This window comes from Capronia epimyces, assembly GCF_000585565.1.
Source record: "Capronia epimyces CBS 606.96 chromosome Unknown aczIQ-supercont1.9, whole genome shotgun sequence".
In the NCBI taxonomy this organism is placed as follows: domain Eukaryota; kingdom Fungi; phylum Ascomycota; class Eurotiomycetes; order Chaetothyriales; family Herpotrichiellaceae; genus Capronia; species Capronia epimyces.
Window position 1 is genome coordinate 1,172,546 of NW_006912912.1, and position 27,856 is coordinate 1,200,401.

The following is a 27,856-nucleotide window of genomic DNA, read 5'->3' on the forward strand; positions in this document are numbered from 1 at the left end:
AGGTAGTACTATAGTGGTGTTGCACGGAGTATCGTTCTGGCATGGCGAACCAACGTGCTCGAGCTCTTTAGGCTTTTGACCCCGAGGCAACCTGAAGTGTGACATCGCACATGCTTGTGGGAGTTCTGAGACTGCGTTGTGCGTACCGTACTTTGGGTCGGTGCCAATCAAGGAAGGTTTTGTTGGATGGTCTTACAAGCGCGGAGTCAGGATCTAAATATGTTGAACTGCAGGTCTCCTTGAGAATCAGATGTTGAAGAGCCTTGGACCAATGGTTTCATGCGGCAAGGGAGGAGAGGACTGCTAGGTATGTTCTGTCGACGGGTGAGATGGTAGGCAGGCAGCTGCTCGATCAAGGCGAGGAAACGCAGTTGATATCTCAACCTAAGGTGCTACGGATCTGTATTTGAGGTGAAGTGGTGAAGATTGAAAGCTTGCTTCTGTACGGGCAGCCTGCAACCAGGCACCAGACCCCCAGTGACCTAACAGTATGCACCTCTATGTAGTTAGTGTCCATCGCCCAGAATTGCCCCAAGGTGTCTTGCCTGCCCATAGCACCATAGCACCTAGGTACGGAGTACATAGGTACATATACCTACCCACTATTAGACGGCCAGACCGCCAGAGCCCGCTGGATCTGCCCAAGAAGCCCCTAAGCGTAAGCCTTAGCCTGGCCTTCACGAGATCTACTGCCTAAGCCGCCCCCCAGGAGGGCGACCTGGGAGCTCCGGATTGCCCCGGACCACTCCTATCGCTCATGGTCGATGGCTAAGGAGGCCTAGCTGGCCCAGGGCCCGCCCTCAACTGACCGCCCAGCTAGCCTTGACTGACCGCCAGTGGCTGACTCCGTGTCTCGGCCGTGGCGTGGCATACCTCATCATATGCCCGGGCGTACGGTGACGGATGCATGGTGTATGTACATATCATCCCACATTTCTATCTCATTCGCTTGCCGCTCGTCATTATTATCGCTATTTCTCTGAGCTCGTTCCTGTCACACATCAAATCCCACGTCGCTCATGTCCCGTGCGTCCGTCAAGTCGAGCGTGTGAAAGCCTCTCTCGGTGTCGGTTTCTCTCCATCTCAACCTGCGACTTTGACCTTGCCTTCTCTCCCATCCTCGAACCCTAATCCTCATCCACATCCTCCCCCTACTCTCCTCCTCGCCTCTTACGTCCTCGGTCTCCTCCCGACCGCTCCTTGCACCTTGCAAGAGCATCTTACCTCCCCGCATTCGGCATCCTCACGTGTTGCATTGCATCGATGCTCGCGTGTCCTTAGCCAGCCAGCCAGCCAGGCCTGAACTATGGCCTGAACAGTCCGTACCGCCGACCGCAATCATGTCGACTTCCCCGCCTCCGCGCCGGCGGTTCATCCCTGACCCAGTCGAGACCACGGTGAGAAGTTCAAGATCTGCATATAGCCCATCTTCGGACCCCTCATCCAGTCATGGCTCAGTCAATCCACGTGCCTTAAATCCCGACCCTGTGCCTCCTCAGGCCAAGCCTCGGAGGTTTCTGCCTCAACCGGTGGAGGAGAGTACCCGGAGTTCGAGGAAGAAGGACGTCAAGCATACCGAAGAGTCTACAGCCCAAGGAGAGTTGACTGGGGTCAACTTGCATTTATCTACACACGGTCCTCCCCCCTCTGGTGTTTCTGAGAGCAGGCCCTCGACAACCCCAAGACGCTTTGCACCAGATCCAATAGAGACCAGTTCCCATTCTTCGAGGAGGAGGTTTGCCCCTGAGCCAATCGAGACGAGCATAAAAAGCAGCAAGAATAGGGACCCTCCGCCGGACGATCATCCATCCAAGCCTCGTCGGAAGTTCGCTCCCGAACCTGTCGAGACGTCGACGAGAAGCAGCAAAGACAAGACGTTGCAAGAGACTGAAGATACTTCGACAGCACGTCCTCGCCGCAAATTCCTCCCTGAACCAATTGAGACCACCACCAGAAGGAGGCGGAATACAGATTTTCAAAACACTGAACAGGAGCTTTCCAGATCCGCAGACTCATCGGCTTCTAGCAGGAGGTCCAGTGGGCCACGCAAGTTCTCGCCGGAGCTGTTGGAAACCGCAAAAGGCTCGTACCGACGCGTACATCTGCCTACATCTGAGTTCCAAGGGCATGCTCTTCCTCGACGTCCAGCGTCACCACGTCCGGATCAGGAATTCCGAGTGGACGGAGCCAGTGGGCTTGAGGAGTCACGATTCTCAGCAGCTGCTCTCGCTCGCAGACGGCCCGAAGCATCCCGCCAACATTCATTTGTTGTTCCTGACTTACCGATGATCGAATCGACCACTGAAGATGATACATCTGAAGCACCGTCACTAAGCGAGTCTCCCTCGTCCGTGGACACAGAGAACAGGAAAGAGCCCAGTCGACCTCCTATACAGAGCAGCTACACAGACTATGTCCTCCGGCTGGCCGCGGACACGGTGACCGAAAAAGAGTTACAGGAACAGGCCATGGCTGCCTATATCAATGAGCGACCGCACGAACCTGTGGACCATTTTGCCATTGATGCCGACGAAGAAGACGGGCCCCTTCCTGTCCCCATGTTTCAAGGGGAGAAAGGCGTCGATGCGCGGACCTTCCGACGATCATCCGCCGCAGAGCTGCATTTAGAATTGCAGAGTATGCAGAAGCACCACGAGCTACTGGAATCGACCAGGCGAGGGCTGAACCCCGATCCTGCCAGTCACAGTCGTTTCAGCGCTGCTGCTTTGGCCAGCCGTCAGGCCGTAGAGGCCAAAGGCCCGAATAAATCCAAGAAAGCCAGAGCCGCGGATGAGGACTCGGAGCTCGCTCGCATGATGGCAGCGGCATCCCCTCCCATGCTAGGTGGCAGCCTTGTTTTCCCATATACTATCTCACCCAAGATGACGCGGTGTGATCCCGATCAACCCCCACGACCGCGGAACACTGGCAGCCGCGACGAGGCCATGGACGAGGAAAGCCCGAAACTGTGGATCTCGAACAAACAACCCGAGAACAATGCTGATGGCGGGCTGTGGATGGGAATGTGCCAAGTAGGGACGTGGCAACCTGTCAACCATCAAATGAATGGGTTGAACACCGGCATCCAAACGCCAGCTCCCCTCAGTCCCATGGTGGAAAGAAACAACCCCTTTGATTCCATGACGGCCGGTCGCGGCCGGCAAACTCCTGGAAGGCAACGGCCTTATTCAGGCATGAATTTCCTCCCGCTGACGCCTCCACGAAGCAACGACGGCGATGACGGGTTTACGAGCACCGTCGACAAAAAGCTCCAACTGGAGCATCAGATCGATGAAGAGTTCCCAGCGCGCGTCATTACGCAGATATACAATTATTTGAGCCTTGGATACCCCAGCCTTGCACATATGTTCGATGACGAACTGAGCAAGATAAGTAGGATCCCGATGGAGGAGCTCAGGAAGGACGACAACCTCGTCGACGCCAGGGGCTACGTCGGCGCACCCGAAGGCGACGGATCTGACGAGAGTGAGGTTGTCGGCAAATGTAAGCGGTGGGAAGCCTTGCGACTATACGTTCGGGAGTGGGCTCGACAGAGTCCGAACTTCTTACACGAATCAATGGGGCCGGTGGTGGTGAGTGCGAACGATGATTGGGGAGCCCGAGCCAGGAAAGGTAGTTGGGGATTCTAAAGTCTTTTTTTGTCTAACACCGCGACAAAGTATCGGGACAAGGCTATTATATTCCTCGTCATGTTTTAGGCCTGCGACATGTCACCGTCATCGTCCAACGGAGGCGTATGTGTCCTAATCATTAGGCAAACCTTGCAGTGCCGATACGCACTGGCCAGGCCGCCAGGCATTTGTACAGAAAGAATATGGAACCTACATTCTCGTTCTTGTGATGAAGGCCAAAGCCGGGAACAAGATTACAGTACCAGCCATCTGGGCAGGCAGATTCAAAAGGCGTCGGCGTCGGCGTGGGCGTCGTGGCCCCGAGTCAGGGATGGAGGACAGGAAGATCCCCGATCTAGATTTTTTACCTTTTACCTTTTGACAGAACTTAGCCGAAGCGAGGCAACCCAGAGACTGACTGCCTAGGTAGGTAGGTAGGTAGGTAGGTAGGTAGGTAGACAGGTAGGTAGATAGACAGGCAAGCAGGTAGATATTTAATGTATCTGTACACCATACCATACCGACCAAAACATATGTGTATGCAGACAGACAATGAGCGATCATTTCATCCCCTATAGACGTGGAGTCGGAATCGGAATCAGAGTCTGGCAATCGACATTCGGGGGCTTTAGTGGAGCACGAGACGAGACGAGACGAGAGACGAGAGACGAGAGACGAGGCTGAGATTGAGGCTTAGATTGAGATTGGGATCACATGATGAGGCTGTTGACCGGATCAACGATCAACGCAATCTACGGAGTACAGAGTACCTACTACTAGGTGCCTACCTGTTGATTACCTACTTACTTACCTTACTATAAGTACGGAGCACCTACGGAGTACTCTATAGTTGACAACTACCTATCTATGGTCCTCTGTCCTCTGTCCTCTGTCCTCTGTCCTCTGTCCTCGGTCCTCTGGTCCTCTGTCCTCTGGTCCTCTGTCCTCTGTATTCTGTACTCCTACTCCTACTCCGTATTACTACTCCTACTCTGTACACCTACTCTGGACTCTATGCCCTATGGCTCTGTACTCCGTACTATATAAGTTGCAATACCGTGCGCCGGTAAAAGGTCCAAAGTTACGATCGATTGATTCCAAGTGACTTGCTTCATGCGCCAATGGCTCTTACGTGCTCAGTATTACTAATAACTACCTAACTAATTACCTAGCTTTACGGTTCAGCTGAGTTCACTTCAATTCAGTTCATTCCATCCATACGGTATCTCGGTTCATTGTCATTGTCATTGTCATCGTTCATTATTCCTTGTTCCTCCTGTTCTTGTCATCGTTCTCCTGTTGGATCGGATCTCTGACTTGTCCCCAGCGCCCTGGTTGTGGTCACACACCCTCACTTCTCTCCCTGTCCCGACCTTTCCAGCTTGGCCTAAACTCAACTCACGTCTCCGGCTGGCCACTGCCCTTCGCGCTATACTGCCCATCTCTTAATGCCGGATCTCGGCGCTCAGGGTCGGAAAATCGCATCCGGTTCTCTTCGTACGCGCTGCGCACGGCGGTTCCAACCTCCTTTCGGCGCGGTATCTGTACACGCGTGGGCGGGACGCCCGGCACCCCGGACGAGGTCTGTGTCGGGCCTTCGGGGAGCCGGTCGATCATGATGGACCGACGTTTATTCTCTTCTGGGTCAGGCGATGGGAGCGAGTTGGGCGGTGTCCCGATCAACATACCACTGCTCATGCTGCTCGAATTGCGCTGGTGTGTCGGCCGCATCTGGTTGGTAGGCGTGCTTGGTCTGGGCAGTGCCGAGCTCTGGTCCGTCGGGCTGTGCAGTGAGATCCCGACCATGCCGGGAATAGGGTTGACGCTCGACTCCTCACTGTCCAAAGGCGTGAGTTGCAAGTCGCTGCTGGCGTTGGAGTCGTGGCGCGGTCCGCTGGGTCGGTCGTTGATCGGTGATGGAAGAGCTTCGCTGGGCAATACGTTCTCCTGGCCGGTAGACCCTTGATGGTGGACTTGCTCTGAGCTGGCTATTCCTGTTGCGGTCCCGATCCGAGAAACGCGGTCCGTGTTGGTCGCAGGTACAGGAACTTCTCCGTACAGGACATAGCCCAGGTTGTCTCCGACAGAATCTGACTTGGGCAGTGAAACTTGGCCGTCCGCGCCGACAGAAGAGACAGCCTGGCCAGTGGTGATGCCGCTCTGGGACATGCTCATTGTTTCGTCGACATTGTGCGGGTAGAGAGGGTGTCGACGGAAATGATAGTCCGGCCTCTCGGTTGCCAATGCAGCCTGGTTGAGAGGTGCCTGGTGTTGGGAGGTGTCTTGCAGCTCTTGCCTGGCCGCTGGATCCCCACTGACCTCAACAGAGCCGGACAGGGGAGTATGCGGGCTTCCAGCGACGCCGAGTGATCGTGGCGAACGGGCGGCGAAAAGCTTCGGGCGACCAGATATCTCTACCACTTCTTGAGGGTCACCGTACATGTTCTGGGAGCCACGTAAGGTATTTCGGTCGCTGCCGTCAATCTCCATTGTCTCTGAAGCAACTGATTTGACTTGCTGGCGCCATTCATTGATCCCTCCGGATCCACGTAGGGTCTCGGATTGACCAGAACTCGAAGAGCCTGTCGTTTTCTTGTCGACGTTCCTTCTGCGGCGGCAATAGTAGAAAATAGCGACCGCAGCTATGACCAGGACCGTGGTCCCCAGAACACTTCCAAGCACAGGCGCCAGCCATTTGTTTTTGCTTCCAGAATGATTCGTATAGCTGTACTGCGGTGGCAACTTATCTTCCGGATAGACCGTGTCGAATAGTGCGGCTAGATTTGGGTCCATGTTGGCGGCCTTCTGATCCTGGTCACCCTGGACTTTGATCTTGTCCGGAATGGCATATTTGGACCACTTTGAAGGATCGTATGAATCCTGCCATCCAAGGCTCGACACATTCAGAATCTGAATCCACTGGCCCTCAGGAAGTAGATGCTCGAAGTTTGTTCCTCCAATGACAAACATCTGGTCAGGGTAAGGCATCACGCATATATGGCCCCGGCGTCCCGACGTCGTGCCAAGAGGAGTGACTTCTGTCCAGTGAAAGGAAGGAACTGACAGTATGAAAACCTTGTTGATTGGTTTGGCGGTGACATCGGTGCCGACAATACCGCCGTAGATGTAGATTTGCGCCGATCTGGTGCCATGCTCGTGCGCAACAACCGCGCAGAACTCGGCCAATTGTGGAGGTCCCTTTCCAGTCGTGGTTTGGTTGTACCAGGAGCCATTGTCGACGTTGAAGATCTTGAGATCTTGCATGAAGCTGGGACTGATTTCATCGCTTTCGGTCTTCAAATCAGATTCACCATCTGGATAGTCGCTGCCGTCGTAAACGTCAATCGGGTTCAGAACGCCCCCGATGGCGACCAAAAGACCCTTCGGCCCAAAAGGCACCCAAGGCAGTTGTCCGCTCCCACGTCCTGACACCCAAGATGGAAGTTGGAGACTGGTCCATTCGGCATTACCCACCGCATCCATATTCACCTCGAGCATTTGATTCAACGTCACATTGGCCGCCGTGCTCAAGTCACTGGAATCGAATTCCCCAATGTATTCACCTGACACTGTTTGCATCCCGGAGAAATAGTATCCCAGATACTCGCTTGGGATGTTGGCACCAGCCCCGTGGGTGACATATCTTCTGGCGTCTGACTCGGAGGAGAAATTATAATGTGTGTCGAAACGGGGATGCCAATCGACGATTGTGGTCGGCTCATTCCCGTCCGGCTTGAAGATCTGATCGTTGATGAGATCAGCGTCTATCCCTCCGGAGGTCACTGATATTCCCCTGGGATGAACCTTTAGCTCAAGCTTTTATCAAGAGGAAGCAGAGCATCTTACCCGTAAGTATAGAACTCGTAATCGTCCGCAAACATGAATCCATTCCGGAATAGCGGATTGTTCGATGCTCCACCGGTGCTCAGCGGCTCAAAAAGGTCCCAGAAGTCGGTGTCGATGTGGAAGCTCTTGTTGAAGAACAAGGTGTACATCAAACCTTGGTCTTGTGGAGCGCCTTGAGGGGTCACGCCTGGTACCCAAGCAGAGCCATCCCATGTAGCATTGTACATGTCACCCCCATCGATGTATAGCGTGTCTCTGACGATGGCTGCGCGCGGTTGTCTCCAGCTACTTAGCCTCCAGACATTCGCAGCTGCTACGAGGCTCATAAATGAACCCACGGCGATCAGCCTTAACATTGCCATAGTGTCGACAGAACGAGGAAACCGCTCGAGAACACAGCCACACTTCAAGCCTCTTCGAGCCAGCGGGATTTGATAAAGGAAGTCCTACGAGCAGCCTCAGCTGTGCATCATTCGAGATAATAGAGAGGCTGATTATGCCTTGTGATACCGCCACCGCCAGCTTACCCTTGTATGGGCCAGATTGGTCGGATGCTGCGGGAGGACCTATTCGCCGTCTTGCTTTGTAGGGGTGTAGCAGAAGTGTACGCCGAGGTGACCAGCGATATAGGTGCATGCATAGTGGGAGGCCTGAGGTGGCACTGTCAAAACTCAACAGTAAAAGGTGCGCAAATGCAGGGTTGTGTGAAAATGGCCCGAACCTTGTCTATCACCCAATCCCTCTCGAGTAACATCCGTTCTGACTGGATAGAACATATTGCTAGTTGGTAGCCCCCAGCTCGAAGGGGTGTTGAATCCAACCAAATTAGGAATATGGTTGATAACTTTGCTACGCCCAATAGACATAGTTCCTCTGGCTGTCATAAAGCAACTGTATCCGAGTCTTTCTTCAGCTACTCGTAAAAATGCACGGGTGTTCTTCAAGCATTTTCTAGGCCTGTGAAGTTAGCTCAAAGCCTACCAGAAAATAAGGATGCCCATCCACAAAGACATGTCGACGTCCGGAACGAAGCAGGGACGTGTATCGTAAGTCACGTACTGCTGCGCTGGACAAAGTAGACGACAGGGATGCGTATCCTTGCAGACCTTCCCGTGTCTGGACCCATTGGAGAGCGGATATGGTAGGTCGGACCGTTAGCGATTCTCTCGGCTCGAGGATCACTTCCTGGAATGCTTTCCTTTCTCACTGCAGTCTGCGTTTGGGCTGGCACTATTGTAGATTTTTGCTCGAACATAGCATCACGCAAGCCAACTAGTTGTCAACAGGATCACAAGGTGCGGCCGACACGAGTTCATCGGTAAGGGAGGGACAGGATTCCTCCGTTAGGCTGAGAGGAATGGTTCTTGACTCCATTGATCTCAACGTGGGAAAGGTGGTGTGAGCTCGGATATTTGGAGGCTAACAACAGCGGTTTACTAGGTTGTCAGCGAAGACTCGTCCGCCGTCGGGGACCGCTAACAGCCCAGCGAAATCGGGCGCAGGTAGAGAAGGCTAGCGGAGAAGGTCAAGCTCGATCAATCCTATCAGGATCCCGGTTCAGTGAAAAACAAGCGACGAAGCCCGGTCTCTGCAGCTTTGAGCTGGCTGGTAAGAGAACGTGTTCAGAAGGCAATGGTGCCCAGAGGCGGAAAAACAAGAGAGGCACTGCCGGCCGCAGGGAGGTCGGATCAAGCTAAGCCCAAATCGGCGGTATCGTGACTGGATTGGTGGAAATAGCCGGCTAGCCGTGTTTAGTGTTGTATTAGCGTAGGTTAAAGTTGCGGCCTGGCCTTGGCCCTTTTTCTCCCCGCTCTTCTCTGCTCTCCCAAAGCACTCCAGTTGAGCCTCATGCTCTGCGTGCTCGCCACATGCTCTCGTTCAGCCCATCCGTCGGGGTCGGGCAATGGCTCTCGTGGCTGTCTCCTCAGGGCCTCCCGCGTCAGCGTGCCTACTGTGGCTTGCTTCAATGCTACTTCACTACCCCTCTTTGGGCATCTGGTCATGCAGGCATTGAACGGCCCCCCAGGATTCCTTCTTAGGTCCCCTCAAAGCTGTGGTCTGGGGTGCAAGCATCGGTGATAGTTACCATTTTTGTCCACACCATAAGCTGTCCCTGCTAATGCCGGACTTGCGCAGCTAGAACCGTCGTGGTTGTGTTCACCTTGGGCCCGACCTGCATGTCCGTTACGATACAGCACCACTGGATGGCTTGGGACCATCCAGGCGGGAATCTTCAGGTATGATGGGGTACCGTGTATCTGTGAAGCCCCTCTTCATGGACCGCTTTCAAGTACAGCCTGACTCCCTCTTTTCCTCCCTGTTTCTCGTCAGGTCGCTCTCGCGGAAGTTCTTATAGTAGTTGTGCAGAATTCATACGCACTCGAGGCTTCGTTGCAGGTGCGACACTCTCGCTTCTTTCGCAACCCTCTTTGGCGGATTGTCTATCGCTTGGCTTTTGTCACTCGGTAAAGCCTGATCATCGTTCTGCTGACACTAGCATTTCTTGCAACTGTCTCTTGAGGAAGATGCTGTCGTTACATGTCTTGATCCTTTGTGGTCTGTGGTCTATCGGTACCATCGCAGGGGACGTCACTCATTGGTTCACCGAAACTTGTACAGAAACTCAATGGGCGACACCGCCAAAGGAAGCCATCACCTACTGGAGTACTTCCACCTGTTGGGAAACACAATGGTCGACTGCTCCCCCTGAAACAGTTTGGACCACGGTTTGGTCAACCTCTGTGCAGCCAACGACTTATATTTCCGTGGAAACGACGACATACGTATTGGTTGACACGTCTGTCCTCACCACGACCGAGTTCCTCTACAGCACATTCAACAACTATTACACCGATACTGCGACCGAGACACAATGGTCCCAAGAGACCGAGACTGCCACAGATACAATTACCACCACTGAGTTCATCTACAGCACATTGAACAACTACTATACCGACACAGCAACCGAGACACAAGTCTCTCAAGAGGTCGAGACCGCCACGGATACAGTTACCACCACTGAGTTCATCTACAGCACATTGAACAACTACTATACCAACACAGCGATCGAGACACAGGTCTCTCAAGAGACCGAGACCGCCACGGATACAGTCACCGCAACCGAAATTGTCTACAGCACATTGAACAACTACTTTACTGACGCGGCGACTGAGACACAGGTCTCCCAAGAGACCATCACGGCTACTGCTACTATCACCAGCGCGAGTGTGGTGGTGAGTGTCGAGTATAGGACGATTACTCAATCTTGCACTTTTACAACTACGCCCCTCGTCGGCCTGGTCCTCTGTCCTTCCAGAACCATCAATCCGACGTATACGACCTCCACTGCTCTTCCTACTGATTACTTGTGGGGCTGTCCACCAGGAACTTTGTGCACTCCAAAGCAAATCGATTGCAATTTCGAGCAAGGCCTGCCTGCGGACTCATACTATTGCAGTCCTGACGATTGCAAAGTCCCGCCGCCTCTACCACCGCTCATTGACGACGAGGATCCCCACAACTGTACCCCGGTCATCCCCATCGAAGGGTACTTTGACCTCGACCCTCGCCCATTCGGTCTGAACTACAATATTTTCGAATTCAACGGCCAACCCGGGCCTAGCTGTCCATCCACCGTACCGATATCTTCCCCATCTTCTACATGGGTTAATTGGACTACACCAACATCGCCTGCACCTCCACCAACCAGTACATGGGCGGATTGGACGACTCCAAGTCCATCTCTACCACCCCCATTCACCGTATGGGCACCATCACCATCGTTGGGAACAAAGTCCTATGGGCAGAGCTGGAATGACTGGTCGAGTTACTCCGGGAAGCCTTATCGACCTAGCACTGGCGCTGCGCCTGGTCCAGAGATCTCAGCCAGAGCAATGCTGGTTGCACGACAGCAGCAGGATCTGAGTATACCTCCCGAATGTTACGATAAATGCAATAATGCAGGACTTGAGGCTCAGTCCTGTCAGCTCCAATATAACCAATTGTGCCCGTCCAGCGTGCCATTCCAGAAGAGCTACAGAAACTGCGGCAGTTGTATTACAAGCTGGAAGACTGTCGCCGTGAACAGCCCTGCTGTGGCTCTCGCCACGTCTTTGAGAACCTTCATCGACTTTTGCTCACAGTCAACCCCAGCTGCAGAACAGACCACTACTACTGCCACATCAACGACAAGCACCAGGCCTGTTACTACCACTTCGACCACTACTACAACCCCTTCGACCACCACCACAACCCCTTCGACTACCACCACAACCCCTTCGACCACTACTACAGCCCCTTCGACCACCACTACAACCCCTTCGACCACCACTAGTCCAATAGAAACCACTAGCACCCCTTCGACTTCGACATCGACCACAACGCCTCCGTCGTCACCAACGACCCCGACTACATCTGCGTCTCCCCCATCGTCTACTTCGCTACCCCCGTCGACCTCTCCAAGCTCATCATCTACAACGCCGTCAGCCGCGGTCACGAGCAGCTCGACAGCTTCGCCTAGCTCTAGCACTTCTCCGAGCATTGCCTCAGTTTCAACTGGTGCTGCTGATGCCAATGCATTGAACGTGCCAGCACTCATTCTGATGCTCACACTATCCTTGTTGTTGCTTTGATGTGGTATAATTCGGAAGCTGTCCAAACGCTGCAATGAACACACAGGTAGCCCGTTCATGGCATATCGACCCTTGAAGATCAGTGGTGCATGGGATATCTTATCCGCGAGATCTTTCGACAGCGCGGTGCTTGAGGCAGGATTAGGGATGCTCGTTTTCCAAAACTAAAAAAAAACACAGGCTACTGGGACTTCGTATAGGTACATAGGTATATAATGGTTATAATATCCAAAGTTGTCACTACCCTACCCACATGTACGGAGTCGCTGGTTCCGACTGCTTCCCTCGCCTTGGACCTTGCCTTGCTGCACGGGTGATGCCAGTGATGGGAAATAGATCAGGCCGCCAGCCTTAGCCTTGCCAAGAAGCAGTATTCTGGCTCAGCCACTCTGACCACGAAGCTGCTAAAGCCTTGTCTCTCAGCAGGACAGGAAAACACACCAGCGAGCGGTAGCCTACAGAGATGGCTAGGTCTGGCGAGTTGTTAGCAAAGCCTGGAGATGGGACAGGACCCTCGTGAAGGCGCCGGCCAAATAATGACGGACGATTCTTAGGTTACTTCTGATCGGTGCTCGGTCACCGACACGGTCACATTCACAGTAATAGTAAGTAGTCATAGACCACGGGACCTTTGGCATAGCCCAGAGGAAAAGAAGATTCCGTCTACGGAAAATTACTCCATAGTCGGCAAGATAACAGGTTCAGATCCATGCCAGACCTTGTAAGGGCAGAGCTGCAGTCAATGACGATTCGAGGGTTTAGGGGCCAGGTTGAGGCTTAGGCTTAGGGCTGCATGCACAGCCACAGCGGCTGGACAATGTATGGATCCCCTGCACTGTATCTCGTAGCTGCCAGATGCCAGACACTGGCAGGGGAGCTTCAAGCTGTCAGTAGTGTCTACGCTCCGTGTTGGCAGGCCCCTGGAGCATTTTCTCTCCGGTGACTAATTTCAACCTCACCTTCTGTGCCTTCATCTGGCCCCCTTTGATGGTTTCGGACGACGACACAGAGTGAGTCAAAGGGCCGTGATGCCTCTGTCCTGTGCTCTCGACACAGCCGGATCGATGACATAATTGGCCGCCACAGGCATGCGACCCCTGACGGACCGCGACTGGGATTGGCCTACTGTCAGGCAAACGAAACATTGGCATGCCGCTGACGGAGCCCGCGAAAAGGCAGCCCGCATGGCGATGGATATGGAGAATGTGGGAGTCACGGTATGTGTACGGATACGGATACAGTAAGAGAGAGTATCTTTGTCTGTGTGCCATGTGGGAAGGGACCTTGCGAGGGGTTTTGTCACTTCTCTCTCCCCTGCACAGCTCAACAACCCTGCCAGCCTTGCGTCGGTGGTTCCGGCTGCAACCCGACAGCCCAAATCTCCCCCCTGCTGCCTGATTCCATCATGCGGACCAGTACAAACGATTGCCCAAGATGTGGTCTGGCCGCGAGCCATTAAGCTGCTTACCCTTCTCCCAGCCGTGCATTGGGTCCAGAAAAAGATCTATGCCCCTTACATGCGGTGCAAAACTCCCCAATCAACACTTCTACCACTTCCTTGAACCGACCCGCTGGCAACCCATCACACCGTTGTTCAGAGCGTGTGTAGATTGAGGCGACTTGCCGACGAATCACCAGACCAGGTCCACAGCCTTGGGAGACAACAGGGGAATTCAGTCGACCCGATACCGTCGTTTTCACCGACCGGATCACCACCATGTTTGCGACCGTCCATCACACGAGCACTTCCTGGACCATGTCTTGAGTGAGATATATCTCGAAGATGCCCCAATGTGACGAAAGCGCTCCGTCATATAGGGCTCTAGGCATCCATCAAACCACTTTTCAACAAGAGCCGTCCTTCGTCCGTTTCTCTTGGTCCAATACACTATTCAATTCGAGTTTGCTGCTGCTGCCATCCCACAGCGAAACAACCACAGGCCCCAAGGTTCGCATCATATCGCTGTATTGTCGCCAGGTTGGGGAGTAAAGCGTCGTCTCGAGTGTCACGGTTGCCATAGTCCACCCAACGTGAGCTCATTCCCCCTTCTTCGGATGTCAGATCGACGTCGCCACACTCTCGACAACCACTCATCAGAGCCTATCGTGATCGAAAGACATCCGCAGGTGCGTACCTACCGCACCCGTCCATCAGAAGCGTCAGAAAGAAGGTCATTGACATTTGGGTCGAAGCTTTACAATCTGTTCCGAAGCCGGAGGAAGAGAGTTCATATCATCGAAGAAACTCCGGTTCGGAGTCGACGCCAGGAGCGTCGTATCCGGACACCGTCGCCATCTCCTCCTCCTCCTCCTCCGCCGCCGCCGCCGCCGCCTCCAAGGGGCCCGTATTACACCATGTCTCCAAATGTTGAGGATGGAATTTATGCTCCGTTGCCGCCAAAACTACCCCCAAAGTCGCCACGCCGTGGTGATAATCCCAAGGGTCACGCTGAGGAAGAGGTATCTCCTCGATCCCATAAGGTCAAGATCGTCTATCGTCATCCCGACGATGAAGAAGCCTATCCCCAGGTAGAGAGTCCCCCGCCCAGGAGAAAGCGCGATAGCGGCAAATATTATGTTGCCGAGCCTGCAGGAGCCAGCGGGGTTCCGCGAGAATATGACCGTCGACGACCGGATCCCCAGGTTCAGAGACTGGTTGACGACCTCGAAAGGGAGAGACGAGAACGACGCGAGGCAGAAAAGGCAGCCGCCGCAGCCGAAGAGAAAGCCCAGAGACTCAAGGCCGACCTGGCCCGGGAAAAGCGCCAGAGGTCACTCGAACGGCGCGAACGAGCCATCAGGGACCGCGAGAGACGACTCAGCGAAGAACAACATAGACTTGAGACCCGGCGGCCTCGCGACCGCCAGGATGTTGTTGTCGTCCACAACCCTTCGCCAGCCCTACCGATTCATGACCGCAATCGCTCCGCCTTGGATCGGGCCCGGGATGACTATCGACGCACGCACCCGGAGAACCATCAATCCCGTGACGATCTACAGCTGGGAACAGCTGAGAGACGTCCCCGTCGGCACAGCGTCATCATCATCGACGATGATGGAGACAGAGACAGAGATCGTGACCGCGACCGCGACCGCGACCGAGGGCGTAGACATCGATAGACCTCGGTCGACGCAAGGTCGGGTCCATTTCCTGAGCCATGAAAGGAAGGAAGTAAGAAGTCGGAAGGCTAGACAGGACAAGAACAGCCTCGATATATCGGGTCAACGCTGCAAAGCAAGGAAAGAATCAGGCGTTCGGGGGTTAAGGTTATACGGGGATCTAGGGACAGCTCTGGTTGGGGACTTCAACTTCCTAACGGTGGCAGTATTGACGGTGGTGTCAAGGGAAGGTGCGCGGCGATCTGTCGACTAAGATCTGAGATCTGTCGTGTCACCTAGATGTAGATAGTCGGCACATACAGATAGAAATAGACATGCAGCCAGTCTGCTCTGAACTCCATGGTGGCCATCTCATTTGCTGCTGGGCCGGGGGACAAGCTGCTAGTCAGGTATGTTGTGCAGCTCTGCGATCGGGGTCTGGTCGACGATCAGTGAGACAGACGGCACCAGACGGTGGCCACCAGAGCCTCCCTCAGATGCTCTAGCCTTAGGCCCCTAAGCCTCGGCTTCTCCCCATCACGGCATCCAGTAATCAGGCCTAGTTACCTAGTACAGTGAAATGAGCATCCGTCTAATTAAGCAAGAGGAATGGTGGAGGGGGCGAGTCCAGGCCTCAAAGTGGATGTACAACCACACACAAACCCGGCGCGTGACCACGTCGACCTTTTTTTCGTGGCGGAGGCGGACATCAATATAAGCCTGAGCCCCGCGGGCGCGGGCGAGGGCGCAGACGGCTTCAGGCACACACACACAGTCAGTACATACAGGACATCCAGCACATCCAGCACATACAACACACCCACTACGACTCGTGTACACGTTTCATCCCTCGACCATCCGGCAATATTAATGGCCCTGCCCTGCATTGCCCTGCCGGTTGTCAGCTCTTCTGCCTGACCCTGCTGACCCTGCCCTATCGCAAGTCTGGACTCCCGCTGCGTGCACTGTCCTCTCGACGGCCAAAGACCAAAACCTGTCCGTACACAGATAGTCAAAAAGCCAGTGAATGGCGCCGCTTCCATCCTACAGGCCTCCGAACCCGTTCGTCTTCGATCCCTGTTCCAGACTACCTTGTCGTGCTCGTAGTCGAAGTCAACCCTGTCGTCCTCCCGCCCTCCAGCCCTCCAGCCGAAGCTGATTGTTTTCCCGCTCGGCTCGACGTCACACCCACCCGTCCAAGAGAGCTCCGTACCATATCTTCCGAGTAGCTGGCCACTTGGGCCAGATTACGAAGGAGTCAGCTATAAACACCTCTGCTGCTCAATTCACGTTTCGAAAATACTCTTGCAGCCCTTCAAGAGCTCCCCAAGGAGCACAATCCTGGGTTCGACACAGGCTTGACCATGTGGCTGCCGACCGGCCAGCTACACACCCGACCGAAATCTGCCCTCGCTGAACCTTCGCCATTTGAGCAAGGTTGACAACAAGAGTACCTACACTACACACAACATTGCATCACATCATGGGAACCATTGAGGGTCAAGCGGACCGGCAAGAGCAAGGCACAAGCACGCCCGAGTTACCTGCGCCGCCCGAGCCCCAGAACGACAAGGGGATTTTCCCTCCGTCGATCAAGAGCCCTCTTGTGGAAGACTTGGAAGGTCTTACACCCGAAAATGTGGACATCTTCAACTTGGACGCTGTGGCAGCTATCAAATTGCTGTGCCGGAGCATCGACAGTCTGGTCCAGATGACGGGCGACGTACCTCCGACTCCCCCAGCACACAGTCGAGGGGCGTCTCCAGTTCGCGGCGTATCTAAACTGCGCGACTCAACCACACTGGACACGACTACGCCGAAGAAAGAAAACCTCGTGCTACGCGCTCCAGCGCCAGGGTCAGGGATTCAGCAGGAGCACATCGACGGGGTCTCTTTTGTAGACACGCACATCGGCTCTCCAGAAGCCAATGCCCGGGAACCTACTTCGGCCGATCAGATCGTTGGAGCCCACGCGCAGCCAATCTACATCCAGCACGGGGCGCTGGCGAGGAAGTTCTACTCGAAGCGGCCGCCACCCATCTCGATCGAAGAGTATCTCATGCGCATGCACAAATACTGTCCTACATCAACGGCAGTCTATCTCGCGTCGTCGCTATATATCACTCGATTGGCAGTCCGGGAGAAGATCCTCCCCGTCACACCCCGCAATGTGCATCGCCTGCTTCTAGCCTGCCTGCGAGTGGCCATGAAGGCGCTCGAGGATCTGTCGTGGCCGCACGGCCGTATCAGCAAAGTCGGTGGAGTCTCCGAGGCCGAGCTCGGCAGGCTCGAAATCACATTCTGCTACCTGGCAGACTTCAATCTAAAAGTCGATGCTGCCATGTTGCAACGCGAGGCTGAGAATCTGTGCCGCCACAATCGATTCCAGTCTGTCATGCCGGAGAGTCCGCTTAGTCCGATAGACATGCGCCTACCCGAAGATGGCGACAGAAAGGCCAGGGGCGTGGAGAAGAGGAAGGCGAGTAGTACTCTGTCCGGCAGACCTGTTGTTCAAGTGGCCGGCATTGAGGTCATGGGCCAGTCCTGACTCTGTCTTTTGTGGGATTTACGTATGACGGATTTAATGTCAGATGAGCATGCAGGTATAGGATACGCCTTATAGGCGTCAGAGAAAGGCTTATGCTTCATTGGGTCTTGCTGGGCAGCGCAGGATTTATTCAAGTGACTGAGCGTTACCGATTGACGCGACGGCGACACGTTCCGCACGCTGGAATATAAAAAGGAAAAATGAACAGGACAGATACAAATGAACAGGATGCACAGCGGTCTCTCTCTCTCTCTCTCTCTCTCTCTCTCTCTCTCTCTCTCTCTCTCTCTCTCATACTCAGCCAGTTGAGAATATCATATACTTCATATACTTACAGCCTGAGACTAAGGAGTATAGCCACATAGCCACAACATCGTCGCACAACTTGGTAGTACAACATGCTGTGTACGGAGGCATCGGCATACCTCGGCAAGGATGAACGGAAACTTGTCCTGCTGGCGCCAACGCTGCATGAGAAGCAACGGCCTAAACAGCATAGCAATTGCTTGAGCACCGGAAGATGTTCGCCCAGGTGCTCTTTTCTACTATAACCATATCCTTCTGTCGCACTCCGGGGCGTCAAAGTGCGTCTCGCTTGACAAGACTTCGTCGCAGAGCTGGACGTTCTCGCCGGGTGAGGTCTGCGGAGCGCGGAGGTTGGAGGTTGGAGTTCATGGATCCGACACTGGTAGTGCTAGATCGTTGACCAGCGCCGAATCTACGACCGTGTCCCAGTCAAGCCGGCGTACGACTCTGAGCACTCCGAATGATCACCGCCATGTGCATGTCCGCCCTCGCCCCCTCACCATGTATACAACTCACACTGGCATACGGATGGTGATGGTGCGGATACTGTAATACTATCGAGGTAGCAGACAGGCCTTGAGCCTGAGAAGCCGCAGGCGGAATGGAGGTACTGTTCGAAGTACGGAGTTAGGGTCAGGGTTAGGGTTAGGGTTAGGGTTAGGGGCTACGGCCCAATCACGCGACAGGGCAATCTTGACGCGTTATTCTTTGGCGGTCGCCCACTGCCACTTTCTCATACCCGCGAACCCGAAAAAAAAATCCTTCTTCCCGATGCCCCTCACTGGTTAACCAGTTACCGTTGCTAAAGCTTCCACTGCTGCCACCGCAACTTATTCTTCATCTCCGCAAGATCCAGAACAAGCGGATCATCTCATTCGACTATGGAGACTGCGGCCGAAAACCATTGGTCCTCTCGTCGGCGCTGGATGGGAGATTCGCTCCTCAATGGTTGCACTCGTCTTTACTGAACCCCCTGTTGTGGATCTGCCAACTCGGTCAATCGAAGCCCGCGTGACACTCGACCTTGACTGATCGATCCGATGGCGACCTCTCTCTTTTCACAAAGCTGGGAATCCCCTCGCTCACACGCCAGACCTGCTTTGACCCCAGATCAGAGACGACTGGCCCCGGAGTCGTGGGGCACAGAACATTCTGAATCGTTCCATACCTTGTCGTTCGCGCGAATCTCCCGTCTGTGTTCTCCTCAGCGCTGATCACGAGAAGAGAAAAGCATATAAAGATCAGCTAGCTGATCAGGCGATCGGGGCTGGGTGTGGATTGTCTTTTTGCGTTGGACCATCTCCAGCTCCAGCTCCAGCTCCGTCTCTCGGCTCTTGAGGTCGTGTCGCAATCAGGTCAATCCGGTCTGGCATGTGAGATACTCGGCCGTCCGTAACTACAACTACCCCGGTGACCACAGTTGCCACCGACATTCTCAGCCAGTCGTTTCATCTTTTGGGCCCGCAAGACTGACGATTCATTGCGAGCATTGGCTTTTGCACGATCAGACTTAAAACCGCAACAGTGAGGACCCTTGCGATCATGTCGGAAAAACCGGCCGACGGCAACGACAATGCCATCGAGCCCCAGGTCTCTAATGGCACACCTGAACACCCTCTCCATTTTCCCCCAAAGGACCACCTAGACACTTCCTCCAAGGATGTGGACGATGTCGTCCACAGTGCACAAAGGGCCACTGACAAGGAGCACAAGATGAGCTTGTGGCAAGGCATCAAGCTGTATCCGAAAGCTGTCGGCTGGAGTATCCTGATTTCTACGTGTATTTGCATGGAGGGTTACGATGTTTGCTTATTGAGCAACTTCTGTACGTGCGCTCCAACTTCCTTTTCGTTCTCATCACTCGTCACGCCTGGCAAACTCGGAGTCTTTTGCTGACCGGGTTGTGCTAGATGCTTTTCCTCAATTCCGCAAGAAGTACGGCGAACAGCTCCCGGACGGAAGTTACCAGATCACCGCACCATGGCAGGCCGGTCTTAGCAACGGTGCCAATGTGGGAGAGATTATTGGGCTATTTATCAACGGTTATGTCTCTGAGCGGTTCGGCTACCGCTACACGGTCATGACATGTCTGGTCTTGATCATCATTTATACTGCCGTCTTCTTCACGGCCCAAACCGTCGTCGCGCTGGAGGTTGCCGAAATCCTGTGTGGCATCCCCTGGGGAGTCTTCCAGACCTTGACCATCACTTATGCAAGTGAAGTTTGCCCTGTCGCTCTACGAGGATATCTCACGACCTATGTCAACTTCTGCTGGGGCCTCGGTCAGGTTGTTGGCATCGGCGTCATCAAAGCCATGCTCCCTCGAGATGACCAGTGGTCGTACAGAATACCCTATTCTCTACAGTGGATGTTCCCTGTCCCCCTGCTGATCGGGGTCCTGCTTGCGCCAGAGTCGCCATGGTGGCTTGTCCGGAAGGGCCGGCTGGCGGAAGCGAAAAAATCCTTGTTGCGCCTGACCTCTCCTAACCGCGAAACGGATTTCGACGCGGATGAAACAGTGGCCATGATGGTTCACACGACTGCCTTGGAAGAGAAGATCACTGCCGGAGCGTCATACCTAGACTGCTTCAAGGGCATCGATCTGCGCCGGACGGAGATTGTATGTATGGTGTGGGCCATTCAAAACCTGTCGGGCAACTCCTTTTCCGGATATTCGACGTATTTTCTCGAACAAGCCGGTCTCGAAGACAGTAAAGCATATGACTTTGCGCTCGGCCAGTATGGAATCAACATGGCCGGTGTCTTTGGCGCTTGGTTTCTCATGAGTCGTGGCATTGGTCGACGATCTCTGTACCTCTATGGTCTGTGTGGATTGTGCATCATGTTGTTTGTCATGGGCTTTCTGGGCCTGGTTCCCGAGGCGCACAGGAAACAGGCGTCGTTGGCGACGGGCTCGATGATGTTGGTCTGGGCTCTTTGCTACCAACTTACTGTCGGCACCGTTTGCTACTCGCTCGTTGCTGAGCTTTCAACTCGTCGTCTACAAATCAAGACCGTCGTGTTGGGCCGCAATCTGTACAACATCGTGGGGATTATTTGCTCGGTTCTGACTCCATACATGCTCAACCCGGGAGAATGGAATTGGCGCAACTACGCCGGGTTCTTCTGGGGCGGCATCTGCTTCTTCTGCATCATTTACACCTACTTCCGCGTCCCCGAACCGGCCGGTCGCAGCTTTGCAGAGTTGGACCTTCTCTTTGAACGTGGTGTGAGTGCGAGGAAATTCGCGAGCACCAAAGTCGATGTCTTTGACGACATTACGGTTCAGGAGACGGTGGGTGGGACAGATACTCTGAAGCTCTATCAAGAGAAGCGTGGAAGTATCGTTGCTGGGGAGGGGGGCGGGTGGCCTTCGCGACTGGTGCACTGAAGAACGGCTCATGCCAGAAAGAATCAGTGGATCTCAAAGCCCAACTCGGGAACCAGTCGGAGAATGAAGGTGGTCACGGCCAAGAGTGTTTTAGGCATGGCGACAGCCTAGAACATGGCCATATTCGACAGAACATACCACCACATTCGATAGGGTCCCGGCCGGACCTGGGAATTGGAAACCATCGCCCAAGGTGTTGGAGATGGATGCTGAGAGGATGAGTTGCAAGGCCATCAATGGCCCACAATGCTGCTTAAGAAGGGTTACACCGACTATTCATATTCAGCCTCGAGAGAGTGAGCCGTCACAGTGCATTGTTCATTCTTGCGACTAGGTGGCGCCTAGGGACGTATAAAGCTGGAGGTAAGGGAAGGGGAGGGGGAGGGGAACACGAGTGACATGCAACTACGGACAGCTGGGATGGAGATGGATTGAGGGCAGTATACCCCAATCACAACTAGGGAGACAGGCGAAACATGATCAGAATCAACGTCATTAGCAGCTATTATACAATTAATAACATTTACCGGAAGAAAGAAGCGCCAGCCCTTAGGGTATACGTACTTACTGTCCGTCTCACCCCGCAATGTGGGAAATGGGAGGGATATGGGATATAGGATACGATGTAGGGTACGGAGTACACGATACAGGATACAGGATACCTACACTCCGTACGGAGTACACGATACTCCGTACACGAGGCTCTAGTTAGTAGCGGCGTCGGAAATCACAAGACATCACATGCATCCATTTATAATTGGTGGCTGAAACGCCAGCATGCAAGATCCCAGTCATGGCGCGGCACCATGGCAGGGTTGCATGGTTGCATGGTTGCATGGTTGCCATAAATACCGTACCAGGCGCCTATGTACTTACCAGGGGCAGGCATCAATCATCAGCCCCCTCGACCAGGGGAGCGCGCCGAGTACACTACACACCGTATATTGGTAGTTTGGCGTTTCCCAGAGTCGGAATCTGTTGCGAAATCACCTCTCACCTCTCGCCTCTCTCGTCTCGACCATCTTCGAAGGTTGACTGGTCTTGACAGCCGGCGACGGTGGGACGTACGTATCGGTACATGAAAGCGTACTCCGTACTGTGAAGGCGGCTCAGACGACGACATGCCACCAGCACCAGCATCGGCACCACATCCCACAACAGCAGCGGCAGCCGCAGTTGCTGCCACTACCGCTGGCGATGGGAGGCGGAACGACGGATACTACGACCTGGATGCTGAGGCGGCATATACCAGCTGTACGGCGAGGCTGAATCAGTCGGGCACGGAGAACTTTGTGGTTCGCTTCAACGACGAGCAGGCGATATGTGCGGTGGACGTCGACGTCGACCAGCTGATGATGGACTGGTTGTATCCGACACAATCATCTCCATCTCCATCTTCATCTGCGACACGATCTGGACCGGGAATCCCCACGCAGACTAAGACTCAGACCCAGACTCAGACCCAAACCAAGGCACAAACTCAACCTCAGATTCAAACTCAAACCAAGGCTCAAACTCAAAAGTCCCCAGCCCAAACAGTCTGGTTCAACCTCTGGGCCTCGGACTCGCAGCGGGCAAAGGCCATCATTGCCGCCGTGGCCAAGAAGTACGATCTCTCACCGCGACTCACTGCCCTCTTGTCCAGCCCGCCGCAAACCAAGACCAAGACCAAGACCAAGACGACCCGTGTCGGAGCAAACAATATCACGCCGAGAAGTCCTTCGACAACCCGTGTTGGTGCAAACAACACCAAACCGAGAAATACTTCCTCGACCTGCAGCGATGGCGTCCCAGTCCTGGTGCCAGCAGAAGGCAAACACGCTCATCATACGACCGACGTGGAAAAAGGGGCTGCACTTCAAGCTTCGCCGGCTCAAACATTACTCGTCAACCACCAACCGACGGCTTCACCGGGCCTGGGAGGACTCCAACCGACGGCTTCACCAAGCCTGGAAGGGCTCAGTTTCGCCGACGTCGTCAACAACCTGTGGCATTTCTGTTCTGTCGATTTCGGCCGGCACTACATCTACGTGGGATTCAACGCCCTGTTTTCCTTGCCTGGCACGTCCGGCCCCGAGAGCGAGAACGAGAGTGAGAGTGAGAGCGAGAGGGAGGGGGACAGCGACAAGCCATCCGGTCAACGTATTTGGACGTCGTTGCTGCTGTGTGACGACGGCACCGTGGTCTCGGTATTTGAGAGGCCCGTCGATGCCGACACCACGGCCACAGCCACGGCCGTGACCCGACGGAACGTGCTCAACATCTTCCGCCATCTGTCCAAGCTACACGACACGGACGGCGCCATGGACACATTGATGAAGGTCCGGGTACGGTGGCACGAGCACTCGAGCAAACTGGGGGGTGGTAGAGGTAAAGACAGAGGCAGAAATGGTGAGGGTGACGGTGACGGTGACGGTGATGGTGGTGGTGGTGACACTAACACTGACACTAACGGTGGTGGTAGTGATGGCAATCATTCCCCCACCGAAGGCGCCAGTCTTTTATTCTACTATCTCTTCGACGACTGGCTGTCGACATACGCCTTGATCGCCCGGGTCGAGCACCCGTATCGTCGCAAGCTGGAAGATCTACGCCGTCTCATGTTCGACGCGGCCGACGTCACGCTGATCAAGCAGGTACACGATGTGGGCAGGCAACTCACCGTCCTGAGACTCATGTATCAGAGCTATGAACTGATTGTGTCGCGACTACTTTATCGGCATCGGTCGACATTGACGTCCACGTCCAGTCCCAGTCCTAGTGCCAGGTTTATTGCCGGTGCTATGTTGCCGGGAACGGGAACGGGAATGGGATCGGAAATGGGAATGACCTCGGCGGACGATGTACTGTTTCCTACTGATCAAGGATCCCATTCCCGTCCCCATTCGACCGTCACCTTGAGCTTGTCGGCCATCGTCCGCTTCGAGAGACTGCTCGACCGTATCCGGTTGTATGCGTTGACTGAGATCGAGGAGTGTTTGAAGGAGAAGGAGTCGCTTGTGCTAATGGTGAGTTGGTCTGCTCTTGTCCTGATCTTGTCCTGCTCCTGTTCCGCTTCTGTTTCTCTTCCGCTTCTGTGCCTGTTTCTGCTCCTGTTCTGGTTCTGTGCCTGGTTCTGCTTCTGCTTCTGCTTCTGCTTCTGCTCCCCATCACGGTGTATCGCATGGCTGTACCTATTTGCTGTTCCTTATTCCCGCATCTCATGTCTGTTTGAAATACCATATCTCACTCCTGTGTTGTGTCTGTGTCTATGTCTATGCTATGTCTGTGTTGTGTCTATGTCTATGCCTTGTCTATGTCTATACCTTGTCTTTGTCTATGTTGTGTCTATGTCTGTCTATATCTACATCTATGTCTGTTTTATCTCTATATCTATATTGTGTCTATGCCTGTCTATATCTACATCTAAGTCTGTTTTATCTCTATATCTATATTGTGTCTGTGTCTGTCAATTTCTGTCTATATCATGTCTACGTCTATGTCATGTTATGTCCATTTTCTAATTGACCCAGAACTTCAATCTAGTAGCTCTCAAAGAATCCCAAGCGGTCGAACGACTAACGCGAACCACCATCCTTCTAGCCAAAGCAACCATCCTCTTCCTCCCCGTCAGTCTCATGACGGCCTATTTCTCCATCCAGCTCCCGGCCATCGCCGAGCTATACTCGCTCCGGACGTACTGGTTGACGTTCCTGGTCGTGGCCGTGCTGTCTATGGCTTTCTTGCTGGTCTTCGGCGTCACCACGCACACGGTCGAGGGCAAGACCATTTATAGATCGGTCACGCGGATGCTGTGGGACAAGGGAAAGAGTAAGAGTAAGAGAGAGCGACAGCGACAACGACACAGTCAGAGTTAGAGTCTGTCAAAGATTGAAATGTTCCATATCCTCTAGAGGTATCAAAAGATCGCAGGGGGAGCGCAGGCTATATAGGATGTGTAGTATGCCTGAACCAGTCTTCTGGTCAAAGCACAAGGCTAGGGATGCCTAAGTTAGTGCCTAAGTTTGACAGAGTCCGAGTCGGCGGAAGCAAAGAGCTGTGAATGAACCGAATTGAGAAAGCTAGTACTGGGAAAAAGGAAGAAGAGGAAACCAAAGAGCTGTGAATGAACCGAATTGAGAAAGCTAGTGCTGGAAAAAGGAAGGAGAGGAGAGGAAAGTGTCAAAGGTTGGAATGTTCCATATTCCATGCTCGCTATCAAAGGGGCATAGAGTCAATGGTTAGTTGTGATACGAGATGGGCAGATGGTGCCTTGCAGGCCTAGACGCCGGTGCGGATAGCAACATAAGGAAGCCCAGACTATAGGTGTGCCTATTGTGCCTATAGTATGTATACCAGCCTTCTAGCTAAAGGACAAGGCTGAGAATACTTAGTTTAGTGCCTAAGTTTGACTCACAGAAAGGGGAGGAAGGAGAGGAAGGAGAGTAAGGAGAGAATAGAGAGGAAAAGCAAGACTTGGTTGGATATAGATGGCTTCCTTAGGTAGTTTCAATTAATTAAACTTGAATCTATCATCTATAGTTGAATCTATCTTCGTCGATAGGCTAGACTAGACTTGACTCGACTTTATTTTACGTTACTTTACGTTACTTGGACTCGTGAACGGCACCGGTGAGGTGCTTGCTTTGCTTTACTTTGCTTTACTTTGGTCCGAGATGGAGATTGATTGATTCCGCGGACCGGACAGCATAGGACCGGACAGCATAGTATAGCACAGCATAGCACAGCATAGCACAGTATAGTAGTATAGTACAGTACATATTAGCACAGCATCCTCCAAACACTATCTAGACCAAGGCTTCATCTCTCTCGCCGACTTGTCCCATCTAAACACGCCGCCATCTCCCACGTTGTAGCGGTAGTAGTTCTCCGTGCCTGCGGGGACCATGGCGCGGCGGAAGGTGATGTTGATGCGGCCTGAGTTCGAGTCCTTGCCTTTGCCCTTGCGCTTGGGAATGCTGTGCTGCCAATGGGCCTGGGTGGGGCCGCGCATGAGGACCATGTCGCCACTGCCTAGGGATAACTTGATTTTGGAATCTTGGGCTTTATCCTGGGCTTTGATATTCTGGGCCTTGATATCCTTGGCTTTGATACCCTGGGCTTTGCTGTTCGGGTCCGTGTTCGTGTTTGTGTTCGGGTCCATGTTCGTGTTCGTGCTCGTGTTGTCTAGTTTAGCATTCGGTGGTTTGTGCCTCATGAGGAAATCTCGCCTCGCCCCCAGGGTAAACGACGCAATGGCCGGGTCCGGCCCGAGAAAGTGCTCATCGTCACTGTGGTACGAGATACTGTCGTCGCCCGAGGCGTAGTAGTTGACCAGGCAGAAGTTGTAGCGCGTGTCCGTGCTCGCCTCGGTCACTCGTCGTAGTAGATCTAGACACTGCGGGATCGGTCGCGGCGTACAACGGTATCTGTATCTCTGTCTGTCACGGATGGGGTTAACTGTGCTGGATGCTTCGAGGACAGCAGTGCCAACGCCGACGCCGACGCCAGGTATCTCCGATGTGTCTGCATCGTTGTCGTTGTTGTCGTTGCCGTTGCCGTTGCCATTGGTGCTGGTGCTGGTGTTGGTGTTGGTGTTGGTGTTGGTGTTGGTGTTGGTGTTGGTGTTGGTGTTGGTGTTGGTGTTGGTGTTGGTGTTGGTGTTGGTGTTGCTGTTCTTGTTGCCATTGCCGGTGCCATTGCCATTGTCTGTGGCCATGGGAATGCGAAACCAACTGGTCTCATCAACTCCAAACACAGTAGTGAATCGCGGCGTGTTGATGACGGTCTCCTTACCAAAACGCTTGATGGTATACTTGACGCGGTAGAAGAACAGTTCGTCGCGCAGGAACTCGAACAGGTCGCGTGCGGTGGGTCGAGGGATGAATGGCTCGAAGTACAAGAGGTCGAGGTGCGGCTGGTCGCGCATCTCTTTCCCTTGTGCCGTCACCAGGAGTTCCATCTCAGAAGCGACGTGGGCCGGGAGATGGGGAATCGGCCATGGATAGCTGGGGTGGTTGGATGTTTGGACGTGTGTACAGACTTGTGTACACACGGGTGTGGATGTAGATTTGGATGTGGTTGCGGAGGACGAGAGTGGCAACGAGGCTGATGCTGAGGCTAAGGCTGAGGCTGAAGCTGAGTCTGGGGTTGTGGTTGTGGTTGAGGTCTCGAAGCGGGCCTTTTTGGGCGTCCGAGTTGTGCCTGTGCCAGTGCCAGTGGAGGTGGAGAAGAAGAAAGCGTCGAGGGTGCGCTTGGACATGGCGTTAAGGCAAGCACTGAATTGAATTGAATACCGGACAAGTGTAGATGGAGATAGTGTAGAGTGTGGTGGTTGGTAGTAGTAGTAGTAGTAGTAGTAGTAGTAGTAGTAGTAGTAGTAGTAGTAGTAGTAGTAGTAGTAGTAGTAGTAGTAGTAGTAGTA

The 27,856-nt window shown here is 53.8% G+C and overlaps 8 protein-coding genes across 8 annotated transcripts; 6 read left to right on the forward strand and 2 right to left on the reverse strand.

Moving 5' to 3' along the window:
* Positions 1 to 1,340: 1,340 nt before the first annotated feature.
* Positions 1,341 to 3,650, forward strand: A1O3_09408 (uncharacterized protein; the record flags this gene model as incomplete). The annotated part of the gene is made up of 1 exon (XM_007739502.1): positions 1,341 to 3,650. The coding sequence occupies one exon, from the start codon at positions 1,341 to 1,343 to the stop codon at positions 3,648 to 3,650; it is 2,310 nt and encodes a 769-aa protein (XP_007737692.1).
* Positions 3,651 to 5,030: 1,380 nt separating this feature from the next.
* On the reverse strand, positions 5,031 to 7,834 carry A1O3_09409 (uncharacterized protein; the record flags this gene model as incomplete). The annotated part of the gene is made up of 2 exons (XM_007739503.1): positions 5,031 to 7,425; positions 7,479 to 7,834. 2 exons carry the CDS (start codon positions 7,832 to 7,834, stop codon positions 5,031 to 5,033), a joined length of 2,751 nt encoding a protein of 916 aa, XP_007737693.1.
* A 2,169-nt stretch (positions 7,835 to 10,003) lies between these two features.
* A1O3_09410 (uncharacterized protein) lies at positions 10,004 to 11,295 on the forward strand (the record flags this gene model as incomplete). The annotated part of the gene is made up of 2 exons (XM_007739504.1): positions 10,004 to 11,113; positions 11,188 to 11,295. 2 exons carry the CDS (start codon positions 10,004 to 10,006, stop codon positions 11,293 to 11,295), a joined length of 1,218 nt encoding a protein of 405 aa, XP_007737694.1.
* A 3,169-nt stretch (positions 11,296 to 14,464) lies between these two features.
* Positions 14,465 to 15,229, forward strand: A1O3_09411 (uncharacterized protein; the record flags this gene model as incomplete). The annotated part of the gene is made up of 1 exon (XM_007739505.1): positions 14,465 to 15,229. One exon carries the CDS (start codon positions 14,465 to 14,467, stop codon positions 15,227 to 15,229), a length of 765 nt encoding a protein of 254 aa, XP_007737695.1.
* A 1,462-nt stretch (positions 15,230 to 16,691) lies between these two features.
* Positions 16,692 to 17,756, forward strand: A1O3_09412 (uncharacterized protein; the record flags this gene model as incomplete). The annotated part of the gene is made up of 1 exon (XM_007739506.1): positions 16,692 to 17,756. The coding sequence occupies one exon, from the start codon at positions 16,692 to 16,694 to the stop codon at positions 17,754 to 17,756; it is 1,065 nt and encodes a 354-aa protein (XP_007737696.1).
* A 1,848-nt stretch (positions 17,757 to 19,604) lies between these two features.
* On the forward strand, positions 19,605 to 21,453 carry A1O3_09413 (MFS transporter, SP family, general alpha glucoside:H+ symporter; the record flags this gene model as incomplete). The annotated part of the gene is made up of 2 exons (XM_007739507.1): positions 19,605 to 19,887; positions 19,973 to 21,453. The coding sequence occupies 2 exons, from the start codon at positions 19,605 to 19,607 to the stop codon at positions 21,451 to 21,453; spliced, it is 1,764 nt and encodes a 587-aa protein (XP_007737697.1).
* Positions 21,454 to 22,574: 1,121 nt separating this feature from the next.
* Positions 22,575 to 25,310, forward strand: A1O3_09414 (uncharacterized protein; the record flags this gene model as incomplete). The annotated part of the gene is made up of 2 exons (XM_007739508.1): positions 22,575 to 24,461; positions 24,966 to 25,310. 2 exons carry the CDS (start codon positions 22,575 to 22,577, stop codon positions 25,308 to 25,310), a joined length of 2,232 nt encoding a protein of 743 aa, XP_007737698.1.
* A 926-nt stretch (positions 25,311 to 26,236) lies between these two features.
* Positions 26,237 to 27,394, reverse strand: A1O3_09415 (uncharacterized protein; the record flags this gene model as incomplete). The annotated part of the gene is made up of 1 exon (XM_007739509.1): positions 26,237 to 27,394. The coding sequence occupies one exon, from the start codon at positions 27,392 to 27,394 to the stop codon at positions 26,237 to 26,239; it is 1,158 nt and encodes a 385-aa protein (XP_007737699.1).
* Positions 27,395 to 27,856: the final 462 nt, after the last annotated feature.